Source organism: Equus caballus, chromosome 24 (genome assembly GCF_041296265.1).
Source record: "Equus caballus isolate H_3958 breed thoroughbred chromosome 24, TB-T2T, whole genome shotgun sequence".
Classification (NCBI taxonomy): domain Eukaryota; kingdom Metazoa; phylum Chordata; class Mammalia; order Perissodactyla; family Equidae; genus Equus; species Equus caballus.
Window position 1 is genome coordinate 26,916,741 of NC_091707.1, and position 15,008 is coordinate 26,931,748.

Below are 15,008 nucleotides of genomic sequence, written 5' to 3' on the forward strand. Positions count from 1 at the left end.
TCTAGTTGTGGGATGTGGGACGCTGCCTCAACGTGGCCTGATGAGCAGTGCCATGTCCGCGCCCAGGATCCGAACCCTGGGCCGCTGCAGCGGAGCGCGCGAACTTAACCATTCGGCCACGGAACAGGCACCCCAAACTTTGTATTTTTTGATCATCTTCGTATCTCTAGCACACAATATAACCCTTATCACAATATAACCTTTATCAATATTTTTTTAATAAATCAATGAATGAAAAAATAAAATAGGGGATGTATTCATGTATTCTGCAATCACTTCTGACTTAAAAAAATGTCTGTGGTTCTTTTAGGTGCTGTCTGATGCAGGTGACTTAAGAACAGTTTAACAATTTACTTCTAAAAAGATAGCAGGAGTCAAATTTCCATTCTTTGAGTTCCCGATTCCGTTAAGTTGAGGTAAATACTGTACTGGATTTTTTCTCAGCTCTCAGGTTCTTAAATATCAACATGGAGATGAAAAGTATCTTTTCAGCTTTTCTTTAAATATGTTCAATCTCACTCATTTTCTGTACAAGAATTTTTTTCTCTCTCAGGAAATGACTTCTATATGGGGGGGAGGGGAGTCCCTAAATGAGCTATTCCCATTGGTTCAGTCCAATTCAACAGTTTAGCTAAAGTTTATTGAGAGCCCATAATGCACCAGGTTAGTCCTGGGGATGTAAATATGAATAAGATGCAGTCATTTGACCTCAAGAAGCTTACAGTCTAGAAAAAGACTCTTGAATAGATAACTTTAACATTTCACTTTCTCAACTTTTTCTGGTTCAGGGCATGCTACATTCTATAAATTTTAATTCAACAAATCTTCATCTACTGGTAAATCACGCACAAATAATTTACAGGTGACTCAAAGAGATGATCTTTGCCCTCAAGCAGCTTACAGTCTACGAGGTGACCAAATAATTCGTACAAACTGGCTGTTTCTGTCACGAGGGTAGAATAGGAGAGTTTCATGCAACACAGAAGGGTTAAGGGAGTAAGACCTCACATCCACTGGGGAGGGGTATAGAAGGAAGTGGGGACCCAGGAAAAAACCCAACTTTTCAGCAGAAGTGCCATTTGAAATGGGTCTTGAGGTCCTGATAGAATTGATGTAGGTACCTCACATAAGTGGACCCATATAGTATTTGTCTTTTGTGTCTGGCTTATTTCACTTAGCATAAGGGAAAGACAATTTTTATGTAGTTAAATTTGTTGCTTATGGGTTTTTAAAAAACAATGTAACAAAATAAAGAGGCCATTAAAACCTAGAAAAACGTGTCTGCAACATAGATGACAAACAAAGGTCAAATTCATAGAGACTGGTGGCTACCAGGGGCTGAGAGTGAGGTGGGCCGGATAGAGAGTTAGTGTTTAACGGGTACAGAGTTTCCGTTTGGGAAGATGAAAAAGTTCTGGAGATGGAGAATGTTGATGGTTGCACAACAATGTGAATGTACTTAAAACCACTGAACTGTACACTTAAACATGGTTAAAATGGTCAACTTCACGTTGTGTATATTTTAACTACAATAAAAAAATTAAGTGTTTCAAGGATTCTGGGGTTTGCACCTGCTTAGAAAAGACTTTCCATACCTCAAGATTATAGAGAAGACTCTTCATTCTTCTAGAAGAATTATTTATGAATATGGAGTTGGTAGGAGATGCAACTCTTGGATAGGTATTTGAGGTAAAGAAAAGAGGTCTTCTGCCACAGTCAGCGAAGAGGTGATAAGGACCCGGAGCAAGGTGATGAAGCGGAAGGACCAGGTTCTTCCTACTGGGAAGGTAGAATGATAGGACCTGGCTTTCAACTGGATATATGCTTGATGCATGGTAGGCACTTGAATGGTTGTTGAATAAGGAAGGGGAAGAAGTAGTCAACGCAGAAAACCCCTGAGGGTTTTAACCCGGGCAGCATGCACAATAGTAATAATAACATGAATTAATATGACAGTCACTGAAGTAGGAAGATCAGGTTTGTGGGATAGGATTTGTTCTATCTTGGACATGCAAATATTTTTAGGTGCAGGTCAGCCATGTGAGTGAGTTCCAAGAAGCAGTCAAAAGGCAGGTGTGATGTAGAAAAAGAGTTAAGGGGCACAAATTTGGTTTAGAATTGAGCCAATCAAGATGTTGCTGAAGCCACGGGATTGTACAGGAGAGTATGAGTGTGAAGAGAGAATGTATAGAACCTTGGAGAATTTCAGCCTTTAAGAGGGATGAATAGGAAGGATAGCCAGAGAAGCAAATAATTTGAAGAGATGGCACTTGAAATGGGCTTGGAGAAAGGCTTTTGACAACGGTAGACTGGAGGGTGGGTAGTGTAGGAGGTGAAGGAAGGGTTCCAAGCAGAAATAACAGCATGAAGAAGAAATAGGGAGCAGGAAAGCACCCCACCAAAGAAGCCATTCAGCAACCAGATGTTAAATGAATTTGTTATGGAAGAATTGGAAGTTTCAAAGATAGGTCAGTCAACATCATTACAGCGAGAGGATGATGACCAAGAAAAAGCCATTTTCCTCAGGGTGACTGTGACTATTGATAGTTCGTTGCTTGTGTATGAGAAATTCTAAGAGCCTTTAATCTACTTTACTTAAACTCCGGGCAAAGATACCTGGTCTGTCATACCTGGTCTGAGATACTTCGGACTGTCTCATTTTTCTAAACTCTGTTCTAGATTTAGATTGGGTATTTGTTTTCTCTGTTGTGACACACCATTGTACTATGTCCACACCAGGTGGTTTTCAGGTCTATTTTCAACACTACTTTTTGTTTTTGCATTTGAAGTTTTTTTGGTTGCTTGGTTGTTTTAATGAGAAATTGGATGAGATCATGTTTCCGGGGAAAGGAGATAATGGTGGCGATGCCACTGTCCACAGCTCGAGTACCATAGTGTAGACACACGTTCCAAGAGGGTGGCAAGAAAACAATTTAAGTTAAGTTTGAGTTCAACTTACCTCAAAGACCCTACACCTGGTTTCAAAGATTCACAGTCTGGTTGATATCAAAAAGACACACAGGTTTTTTAACATAGGGTTAAAAAAAGTGACAAACAGCTTTCAAAAAAAATTCAGAGAACCATTTTTCATTAATCAGACTGGCAAAGACCTACAAAATTGGGTAACTGTTGGGGCAAGGGTGTGAGGTGGCAGGCACCGGCCTACACTGCTGTGGGAGAGTTCACTGCTATGACATCTTTAGAAGGCAACTGGCAATTTATCAAATGCACGTATCCTCTGACCCAGGATATCTGGACAAGACAATTCATTGCAGCATAATTTGTAGTGGCAAAAGATGGCAACAACCATATCTTCACTGTTGAATATTTTAGTCATTACTGCTTGATTATGCATAAAATTGCTTGGAACTATACATTAGAAACCTGTGACATTGGTGGCCTCTGGGATGGGACTGGGCTGAGGGGACAGGGCCAGGAGGGACATTACACCTACCTTTTGTACCTGATGAATATACAACCTCTCTCCACCCACCACTCCAACTGAAGCACAAAAGTTTCCTGGTGGTAGAGTCCACTAACAGTTTTCAACACACAGGAAATTTGAGATAAAGCTCAACCAAAGAGCCATTAGTTATGATGGGAATCATTCAGAGAAATTTAAGAGTCGAAGGCCATCCGTTCTTTCTCACCCACCATTTTTCTCCACACAGAACACAAGGCAAAAAGGAAGGGAAGCATGGGAGCCAGACAGCAAAGAAGTCATGAAGCCAAGAAACTTGTAGGACAGACACTTTATTGTGGTTTGCTTGTGGCAAAATAGTCAATCCTTCAACATGTACATTAGTTTGTTTTTTTGCTGGAGACCACAGCGTGATGCTCAAAGGCATTTAGCCTCATCTTACGTCAGTCTAATAAGTGGTTGCCTATTTTATAGTTCAACTAGTTAGAGGAAAAAGTCTGGAAAATCTGGTCTTAACATCCCAAATTAAGGGCTGCAAGATTTGCAACCCATTCATATAAAGTGCTTATGTTCAGTGCAAAAAGGGCAGACTCAGAAGGGCAAGCAGATGCCAGGGAATGACGTTTCCTGGAAGATAGATGCATTCCATGACTCAAAGAGGGAAAAGCCACTTGCCAAACTTCCCCCTGAAAGGACCTAGTATTCTCTTTGCAGCCTTTCCTCTCTCTAAAAGGACCAAAACCTTGAATCTGACAGACACCCATAATGGTTATTTATTTTACTATCAAAAAACCTGCTTCAGAGGGAAATCCACAGGGTTTCTAAGCACCAGAGATACTTCGGCTTCCAGTTCCTGTTTGTCTCAACAGTGAATGTGAGATCAGCAGGCTGAGCTCTGGCTGGGGGGAGGCTCAGAGCTGGAGAGCCTCTCTAGGCCTCCCATTTGCAAATCCAAGTCAGTGAGTATGACAGATGCTTTCTAAAACATCGTCACATCTCGGCGGGAAGACAAGCCAGTGCTTATGAAAGGAGCACTTCACCTAGTTTTCCACCAACTGCACAGGACCGATTCACTGTCCCCTCGTCCACCTTGTCCACAGGCCCACCTCCAAAGCGAACCCTTGACCCTCTGTTAAGACAAAGAAGCGCACTGCCTTCTCAGTGATGCTGGGTCTCTGCAGATCCCCCCTGCCATCCTGAAGAGACTGAAGCGGGAGAGAAGGACTGGTTCCTAACCAATTTAAGGGGCACAAATAGGACTGTAACTCAAATAGGCAAAGTCTAGCCATTCAGTCCTAGGATCCTACCATTCCTTTCCCGACTCTCTGAGAGGAGACTATGCTCTCTCACTCTGCAGCAGGGAGTCACAAAGGCCAGCTCTGTGCTTGTAAGTACCCCCTGCTTTCCTGCTTGGAAAGGCTCACCTTTCTCTCCCCGCTGCATGAATGTGACGGTGCCCCTCCTGCCCATGCGTGGGGCTCCAGACCTGACTACTTGTATGTACACCCCCTAGCTTTCAGATGCTGGCGCATGAGGACCCTTCTGTTCAGAGGGCCTTCCAAAGACTCACGGTAACTCCCTGTGCTTGTGAGAGGAGACACTCGGAACAGTTTTATTCCATAGGTAGCACATGCCCCAAAGCCATCTCTGAATTTGGGAAAGGAAAGGAAGGGAAAAGAGGCAATGCTTTTGGTGGTGCTGTACAATTCTCTGTAAAACCCTTCCAGTTAATGAGAAGCTGCTGGAGCATCTCCACATGGAAGGGACTGTGTACAAACAGGATGACCCGGGTTAAGAACCAAAACGCAGGGCAGGTTTCCAGAACGGCAGAAGTCTAAAGTAAAGTGCCTCTTTATAGTGGGGAGAGTTTCGTTTGTTCGGAAATGCTTGGGTGTAAACACGAGTGCACAGGAGTGTGCACACAGACTCACTCACTCTGAGGTAGAAAGAACTGGCCATCTCCAGACAAACACACACAGATTCCACAATTTTACAGAAACATGGCACTTGCGTGAAAGGTCCTGTCCTTGCCCAAGAAGGCAAGTAGGGTCCTATCCAGCTACTTCCGACCTATGTGCAGCCAGGGAAGTCCCACTGCACAGGAGGAAAGAGGTGGAGGGCCTCTCCATCACTCCTGTCCCCAGTTCTCAGGCCCTGCGGCCCAGGGTCACTTTCTGGAGCTTGGGCCATGGGCACCCCGGGTGTGGCTTGTCAGAAGCCACTGGGTGCAGATGTCTTGCACTACTGCATCCCCGCTACTCTTGGCAGCCTGCTGCACCTGCTGGACGAGGACTGTGGCCCGTGAGTGTTCTTGCTTCACAGCAATCAAGTAGGCGGAACGAAGTTTGCAACATGTCAGGTAGGCCTGAACCTGGCGATGGGGTAAAAGAGACAGTGGAAGGGAAACCATCACCGATGAATCACCAACAAACACCCAGAGCTACGTCAGAGAGCTCGGGCAGACGAGGTCTCTCTTCTCATTTCTTTTCTTTCTTTCTTTTTTTTTTGAGGAAGATTAGCCCTGAGCTAACTACTGCCAGGCCTCCTCATTTTTGCTGAGGAAGACTGGCCCTGAGCTAACATCCGTGCTCATCTTCCTCTACTTTCTATGTAGGACGCCTACCACAGCATGGTTTGCCACGCAGTGCCATGTCTGCACCCGGGATCCGAACTGGCCAACCCCAGGCTGCCGAGAAGCAGAACGTGAGAACTTAACTGCTGCGCCACTGGCTGGCCCTCTTCTCATTTCTCATCTGCCAAATTAATAATTAGGTTCCTGCCTTTTATTACATTATAGCAACTCTTTAAATATTCTGGATGCTAAGCTATTACACTATGTCATTTGATAGTGCAAAAAGTTATTATAAATAAGCTAAGAACTTCAAAAAGAAGAAAGTAGGCAGGGGGCAGTCTGGCCACCGTCCACGCCCTCCGAGGCCTTCCTCCCCACTATCCCAGGCTCTCCAGCTTCCTCCCAGCTTCAGAGTCAGCACTGTCATTGCCCACAACTTGTGATTTCATAGTTATTTGGGTAATTATTTGATTGATGTCTGTCTCCTTGACTAGACTTTAAGCTCCATGAAGGCAGGAAAGTTGCTTTTTCTACCCCTTGTATTCCTGGTGCCCAGCAGAGGGCCTGCCATGCAGTAGGTGTTCGATAAATATGGATTCAGGGAGTGAATGGATGAAGGAACCACCATACCTGCCCCCTACAATGGGCTCACAGATCCCCCTTCTCTATTTTTGTGTTTTCAACCTGCTGAATTTAAAATCTTTTAACAGGAAACTTGGGGAAGAAAATGCATACACACAATTAGAAAAGGTCTAACTCCAGGCTGCTTGACTTTTGCTGTTTGGATCCGAGGTGGCTCAGATTTGGGTGTGTGTGTGTGGGGTCTCTCCTACCTTGGGATACCCTCTGTCTCATGGATCCCCAGCTTGGTGGAGACGAGAGCCCCTTCCTTCCCTGGCCCTGATCTCCCCAGCACCTCCCTGGCTAGCCAGCGTTCCAGGCCAGCGGACAGCAGGGCCCTCACCAGCTGCCTCAGAGCTTCCACTAGCAGCTGACTTTCTGCCGTGACAGTCCTCCTGGTGGTTGGAGGGAACTCTTCCCACTTCCTGTCTCAGCGCTCAATCTTTTCTGTCTTGGTCACTAAAGCCTTCCGTTCCTAAGCTCAATTACAAGTACTCTCCGACAGCTGGAAGATGCCCGGCACTGTCTGAGCTCAGTAAAGTAATCAAGTTCTGATGTTAGCTCTCACCCAGGCCTTCTGCTCCACCTGGCACCTGTTTATTTTAAATATATATCATGGGGCCGGCCCCATGGCCGAGTGGTTGACTTCGCACGCTCCACTTCGGTGGCCCAAGGTTTCACCAGTTCAGATCCTGGGCGTGGACATGGGACCACTCATCAAGCCATGGTGAGGCGGCATCCCACATGCCACAACTAAAGATATACAACTATGTACCGGGAGGCTTTGAGGAGAAAAAGGAAAAATAAAACCTTTAAAAAAATAAAAAAGTATATATCACAAGGCAGGCAAAATTCTTTCCTGGAGAAGGAGGGCATTTTTCCAGAAAGTCTGGAATAGGAACTAAAGAAAGCTGGGTTTTGGCAAAATCTCGTGGCCTGAGATCACTTAAGTGCATTCAAATTGCTGCTGAGAGAAAAAACTTGAAAAAGCAGTTAACAACTGTCTAGATTTTAGTGTACGTCTTTCCCAGGGACAAAGCCTCTGTCCTGAGGCTCACTGAGGCTTGGAAAAGGACTGCAGTCTGGGAATCAGGGAACCTGGGTGTCTGGTCTGGTTACTGGGTTCTCATTCTGGTTCTAGAAAAGTAATTCTCCACATTTCAGAATTCCGAATTCTATCCTTTCTGTAAGATCTCATCGGGATGTTGCAGAAATAAATGAAGCAATATTTAGAATATGTTCTCCCACTTCTCTTAACTGAAAAACGGCCTGCAAATTCAGTCCAAGGGTTGGCAATCCTACCATGGGAAGCGGCTCCGTGGCTGTCTAAGAAGCTGTTTGCCTGACATTAGTTTTCTTCATAAGGGACTCGCTGCCAGACTGCTCCACTGCCGGTGGCCAGGGCAGTGTGACCTGTCTCTCCTGGCCTGTGAGCCTTCCTCCAGATGGCAGGTGGATCGAGCCTATGGTTAGCCACAAACAGGAGCAGCCAGGAGCAGCTTTCATTCTGGCTGGCACCCCTCACAAGACAACGTGCAGCAAAGATTCATGGATTTCCTACTACAAAGGGAAGAGCTCACTGGCCTCTGGGGGAGGCCTGCTCTGGAGAATGAGACACTAACGGACATTTGTGGGTCAAAGGGTTGGGGGGGGGTTTTTTCTTACTGTGGAGGGTACCCTTTTCCTTTTAGGATAAAGAAACGCCTGCCCACTCTGACAACCTCAATCAATCAGTCAACCTGAAGCAAGGGATTTCCAAAGGGCTCTCTGAGAGAAGACCTGTACAGGAAATGAGATTCAAGAGCAGCCTAGGCCATGTTTGTCTTGAGGATAAAGAAATGGGGAGACTAAGGCTCATGCGGTCAATGTTCACAGGTTCCCTATCTACTTTCTCCTTTCTACACCCCTGTCTGGGTCCCAGCTCCACCTCTGGATAACAAAGAAGCTGAGATACAGGTTGTATGGAACTGCCAGGGGAGCAAGGGATAAAGATGACAAGGCAAGCCCAAGGTGCTGTTCATGGGCATCACTGGGATTTGGAGACAATTTTGCTCACCTTGTTGTCGTCGTTGTGTATTGCCTGGATCAGGCCCTCCAGCTCCTGTGCAGAAGAGAAACACAGCAGCCGTGAGAGGGAGAAGAGTCCCCAGCTTGGCACCCAAGGCCCAATACGGTCTCAGCTCAGCTGTTCTGACTTCAGGTGGGGATGCCTGCCCAACTTTTCTTTATGAACTCAACTCCTGCTATAAGAGCAACAAAGGAAATCTAACAACACTAAACTTGGGAATTTGAGCAGGAAGAACACCTCCCAAGAGGCCTGTCTTTGGCCTTTATGAATGGATATGGCTCTTTTCACCCCACAAAGAAGCCATAGGGGGACAATTTCAGAGGCAACATGCTTCAAAGGCCATGTGCAGGACCACCCTGACCTCCTCTACAGTCACAGAGAGGAACAGCTCTGTCGATCCACAGACACTTCCAGGTGCCAATAACATCAGACTATGGGATGTTGAGGGACACCTTCCAGGTATAGAGGTTATCACCATGAATTTTCTTTCCACAGCAGGATTGATTAGAGTGAGGCCATTGTTACGGAGAAGTCACAAAGATAAAGGAACACTGCAGTTTCAGGTAAACTATGGGGAACAGAAAAATAAAGAGGGGGATGTGAAGACCCTGAAATAGATGGAGGAGCCAAGAGGTATGGGAGCGAGCGCACCTGGGGTGGAATTCTCTTGAATGCTTCCAAGCAGTTGAGGAGGATGGTGTCCCCGTCACTTTTGGCTGCCATGCCTGACTCGCTGACGCACTTGAGCAGTTGTCGGATCTCACTGTATTTCTCCCTCTCCACCAACTGCCGGGCAGCTCTGCAGTAGGTCATGGCAGCGTCCAGCTGGAAATCCTAGAACGGAACATGCGGAGATGGGCTTAGGGTGGCATGCGACATCAGCAGCGGGAAGGCCGGCAACATTTAAAAAGCTCCCACTATGCTTGGTGCAGATAAGCCATATTGATTATAGTCATAACAGAAAATATACATATAAGAAACAAACAAACAAACAAAAAGCAAAAATTCTTCTCTGGAGTTAGGCAGACATTTAGGAAGCGTCCATAAAAATCATAATCTTAATACCTAAAAGGGAACATCTGCTGGCTGCTGTGTCACTTTCTGAAAACATTTGAATCAAATTCTCAGGACAAGTTTATTCTCTGTCTAATGAGTCACTTTTCTCTTGGGAAAGGGAAGTTGGGGGCTGGTATTTCTGCCCGGGACACTTGGCACTCTGTTAAGAGGTGTCTTAGTGTTTGGAAATAGACCATTCACCAAAAGACTGATTGGTTGGCATCTACCAGATAAACACTTTGAGCCCGGTCTGGGACAATCCTTGCTACAGGGTCTGGGAGGAGCTGTGGCTCTTCCTGCTCACCAGGAATATCCATGTGGGGAGAGCTTTGTCCAACATGGAAAATGGGTGGGAAGAAAGAAATCTGACCGATTGTTCAAGAAGCTATTGATCTCTGAGACACACACAATGCATTCAAGACCCCGCCTGCCCAGAGAGTGATGGTCCTTAGGGTGTTGGGGGGTGGTCTGGAGAGACTCTGCCACTTGTGGTTTCAGTGCCCCGTTCCAGCCTCTACTCCAGCCCCACAGACACACCTGTGTCCTCTTATCACAAGCAACAGAAAATGTACTCCTTGAGCCAGTTCCTGGACAGATGGAGAATGGAGGGGCAGCCCCTTGCTGCCAGTGGCCCCTCCTGATGCAAAGGAAACACCCCCTCTCTACTCCCAGCCACCTCCTCCAGCCCTGCGGGGGCGAACAGAGGGACACAGCTGTGGGGACCTGCCCTAGGCTGGGTTTCAGGTACTGATTCACTACCTTTTGATGAATTTATCATTGGTTACTGGCTTTTGGCAGAATAGCGTAGAGTCTTGAATTTGACCCAGTTCTGTAATAGCCATCTCCTTGATTTCACCCTTGATGTACATGTAAATCTGCTTTTCTTGGGATAAAGGTTTTCTGAAGGTTAATCTCCCCCAGAAGTGTGACCAGGTGCTGATCGCCTTCAGCATAATCTTGAGTCAGCCCAGTCATACCTGCAGAACACGGAATGCAATTCCAAAACCATCTTCTACATTTTTCCCTCCTAGCATGACCTGAAAAGGAGAGGAAAATAGGCTTACAGAAGCAATAATTACTGGAGCAGCCCCTCAGTCAAGAATGAGGGCCCCTATTTATTCAACAAATACTTGTTCAGACTCCACGAAGTGCCAGGCACCAGGGATACGAGTGTAATCAAAATGGACTTGATCTCCAGCCCTCCGTGGCTCACATTCTAGTGGGGATGCAGCCATGAAACAAAGAACTGAAATAATGACTAGATCACAATTGTGAGCGTCCGGAAGGAGAGGAACAGTCTGCCAGAGGTCTGAAACCTTGTCCGTACCTTGCAGGCAACATCCATTTTCATGTGGTTATTTCCAAACAGGGTTGGCAGAGGCAAGGTGGTGATCTGAGCAGTCCCTGCACTTTCACACCGATGTAAGAACCTGGTCACTTCCATCTGCAGCTGAAGTGTGTTCATGTGCCTGCGGTGACAGGAGATGCAGTCTAGCCTCCTGAGGGGCCTCAGGAGGGACTAGAGGCGAGTGACCGGGAAATCACAATAAGATGGCAATGGAAAAGGCAAAAGACATAATGTGGAGGAAAAGCGATCCAGAATAGGCTCTGAGCAGTTACGACAAGACAAAAATGGGTAGTCTAGTGGCGCCCTGTACAAATCACAATAGTTAGATGTTCTGTGGAGCTGGATGAGGTCCCGTGCCTGAATCAGTACGTATTTACAGAGCACCCGCGTGCTGCTAACAGTGACAGAGTTCAAGAGAGACATGAACCCTGCCCTCAAAGGGTTCACAGGCTTGGGGAGAGAGAAATCAGGAACAAACACATACAAAATATCTAGTGATTGGGCCCATGGAGACAATAAACAGTAGCGGTGGAGCATTTACTTGAGATGTTATGTTCTAAGCAGAGGGATTGGCAAGCCTAAAGGCTGAGAGGAGGGAAGGACTTGGTGTGTTGAGGAACCCCCAGGAGGCTGGTGTGACTGGTGCTCAGCAACGAAGTAGAGAGTAGCGTGAGATAAAGATGGAGATGCGGGCAGGGGCCAGATCATACAGGACCTCTTCTGCCTATTTTAAGGGGTTTCGAGTTTAGTCTGACCATAGCATGTGATTCCAATCCCCGCCCCCTTCTCCTCTCCTACAAGCTCCTCTAGACACTACCATCTAGGAATGATTCCTTTCAGTTGTGTTTTTTCTTTTTTCCCAAGAGTTCAGGGATGGGGAGAGTGGCTTCATCACCAACAGACAGACACTCAGTTCCAACCCTTCTGTTCCAACCCTAACTGTTCCCTGAACCCCAAGCTACCTTGACACATCAGCTGCAGTCATCTTCTTTCGGAAGAAGGTGGTTTTCTTCCTTCTAGTGCCGTGGGAGGTTTCTTGGAGGTAGATCTTCAGGTGATCCTTGGCCTTAAGCAGCCATGAGAGCTTCTCTCCCAGTTCCGTATACGTCTTTGCTTTGTGACTGAAGAACCGGATACAGGTCATGGCAGCCCGGACTTGGTCCTAGAAGAGGAAAATGAACATTCAGGTCAAAGCAGACAAGGGAAAGTGGAGGGTGAGAGTGTGAGGAGAATTCTGATCTGATTTCTGCCCATGGAGCCTGGTTGCCAGCACCCACTCCCATCATCATCTTTACAACAATTTTGTATCAGTTACTCCTAGGCCCAAGAGATCCTAAATTGAACTGACTGGCTGAGCTCTTAGGCAGGACATTATTCCACCACAGACGAGATCTTAAAAAAGGATACTTCAGGGGCTGGCTCTGTGGTGTAGTGGTTAAGTTCGGTGTGCTCTGCTTTGGGGGACTGGGTTTGCAGGTTCAGATCCCAGGTGCAGACCTATACCATTTGTCAGCCACGCTGTGGCAGTGACCCACATATAAAGTGGAGAAAGATTGGCAGAGATGTTAGCTCAGGGCTAATCTTCCTCAGCAAAAAAAAAAAAAAAAAAAAAAAAAGGATACTTCCGATTCTCCACTCAACTTGGCTTCACTCTTACTTTGACATCAAGTAATTCAATTTCTCTGATTTAGCAATAGCAACCCTCAGACATATTGGGAGAAACTTGTAACCTCTCCCTTCATGCACCTTCTCTAGAAACACTTCTCCATCATTCCTTATGAATTCTGCATTCATGCCTCATGCTTACCTTGAAACTGCCACATACCTCTTTTTTACTTTCACATTCCTTGAACTCTGAAGAACGCCGTTACTGATAAGATTAAAGTTTGCCTCTTTGGGATGAGGATAGAAATCCTAATATTATTTAATGATGCTAGAGAGCTACATGGATTTGCTCTAGGGTTGGTTAAATAGCAAGGCCAGGGACCAAATGGCAGCCTTGTCCCCTCATCTTGTGCAGACTCCTCGCGTGGCACCAACAGAGGCAGAAGGCAGGATGGCTGCTATTACCTTCATAAACTGCTGCAGCTCGTACAGAATGTGGTAGTAGTTCTTCTTCTGTAAATGCTGGCAGGCAGCAATCAAGTACTTTCCCCAGCTCTCCAAGGTAGGATCAATGGATTCCAACAAGTTTTCCAAGGTGTGTAGCTTCCCACTTTTATAGCTTGGCTGGAAAATGCCTTCTATGAAGACTTCTGGAGGACTCTCCTGGAGCAGAGCAAGCCAAAAAGTCAACAAGCCTGGTTCTGGCACTGTGTGGGATCCACTCTGAATTTCCTTCCACTCACCTGCCTTCAGCATCCTCCTATAGCAGTGCTTCCTAGCCTTTTGCATGTCACAGATACCTCTGAGAATCCCACTCTGGTGACTGCTCACTTCCCTCCTTCCCTGTGCAGAAAAGCTCCTTGACAGAGTTATCTACACTGCCCGTCTCCAGGTTCTCTCCTGTGATGGTCTCCTGAACCCACTCTTATTCAGCTTTTGTACCCACAACTCCTCTGAAACTGCCCCTTAGGTCACCAACGACCTCTAAATGGTTAAATCTAAAATTCTTAGTCCTTGTCTTCCATCTGATCTATCAACAGCTTTTGATACAGCTGATGGCTTCCTCTTCCTTGAAAAATTTTCTTTATTTGGCTTCCAGGACACCACCCTCTCCAGGTTTTCTTTCTATGTCTCTGGCTACTCCTTCTCAGTCTCCTTCTCTGACTCCTGTTAATGTCCCCAGGGCTTAGGAGGAAGCTGTTCTCTTTTCTATGTACACTCACTCTTTCGGTGATTTCATACAGAATCATGGCTTTAAGTCTATTTGCTGATTATTCCTAAATCCCTGTTTCCAGCCTGTTCATTCCTCCTGAACTCCAGATCTGTGGCTCCAGCTTCTATCCGGTTGCTTGCTCAAAGTCCTCTCGGGTATCTAGTAAACTTAATACACCAAGACTGCACTCCTATTGCTCCTTCCACATCTACTCTTTTGCAGTCTTCCCTTCCTCAGACGGCAATTTTGTTCTTCTAATTGTTCAGGCCAAAAACCTTGGTTATCTTTCCCTCACTTCCCCACATCAAATTCATTGGTAAATTCTATTGGCTCTACCATCAAAATACACACAGAATCTGCATGTATCTGACCACTTCTCACCACCTCCATGTGCGACACTGGCCCAACCCATCACCACCACTTGCCTGGATTACTAACAGCCTCCTCCCTGGTCTACATCTTCCACTCCTGCCTCTTTTTTCCCTAATGCCAACCAATCAACCTGAATGATCCCATTAAAACATAAGTCAGGGGCTGGCCCCGTGGCCGAGTGGTTAAGTTCGCGCACTCCGCTGCAGGCGGCCCAGCGTTTTGTCGGTTCGAATCCTGGGCGCGGACATGGCACTGCTCGTCAGACCACGCTGAGGCAGCGTCCCACATGCCACAACTAGAGGAACGCACAACGAAGAATACAAACTATGTACCGGGGGGCTTTGGGGAGAAAAAGGAAAAAATAAAATCTTTAAAAAAAAAAACAAAAAAAACCATAAGTCAGCATGTAACTCCTCCACTCGAAATGTTCCAATGGTTTTCATTCTCACTCAGCACAAAGGTTGGATCCTTGCAATGTCTACAAGGCCCTATATGACCCCTGGACCATCTGGCTTGTTACCTTTCTGACCTTAGCTACCACTACCCTGTCCCCTGCTCACTCTGCTGAAGCCACCCTCACCCTGCCACTTCTCCTCCCTCCACCTGTACCATGCATCCTCATGAACGCAGGGCTCTCTTCCGCCTCCTTCAGGCCTTGACTCAGAGGTCATCTTGCTGGGCATCTGTCTAAAACTGCACGATCCACCCCTCCCCCTTCCCTGCTTTACTCTT

At 46.4% G+C, this 15,008-nt stretch overlaps 1 protein-coding gene across 2 annotated transcripts in view; it reads right to left on the minus strand.

Annotated features, from left to right (window-relative positions):
- Positions 1-3,737: 3,737 nt before the first annotated feature.
- The window catches only part of ZFYVE26 (zinc finger FYVE-type containing 26), a 62,677-nt gene continuing 51,406 nt past the window's right edge, over positions 3,738-15,008 (minus strand). Inside the window, exons 36-42 of one of the 2 annotated variants that reach the window (XR_011432053.1) lie at positions 13,157-13,354; positions 12,049-12,248; positions 11,066-11,207; positions 10,498-10,775; positions 9,334-9,516; positions 8,671-8,715; positions 3,738-5,792 (exon numbers count right to left, since the gene is read on the minus strand). Coding sequence is in view for 1 of the 2 variants with exons in the window: in XM_001500061.6 (XP_001500111.3) it covers positions 5,589-5,792; positions 8,671-8,715; positions 9,334-9,516; positions 10,716-10,775; positions 11,066-11,207; positions 12,049-12,248; positions 13,157-13,354 (1,032 nt within the window). In the remaining variant the exon portion in view is untranslated. The remainder of the gene's footprint in view (positions 5,793-8,670; positions 8,716-9,333; positions 9,517-10,497; positions 10,776-11,065; positions 11,208-12,048; positions 12,249-13,156; positions 13,355-15,008) is intronic. The other variant, XM_001500061.6, reaches the window with a different exon arrangement.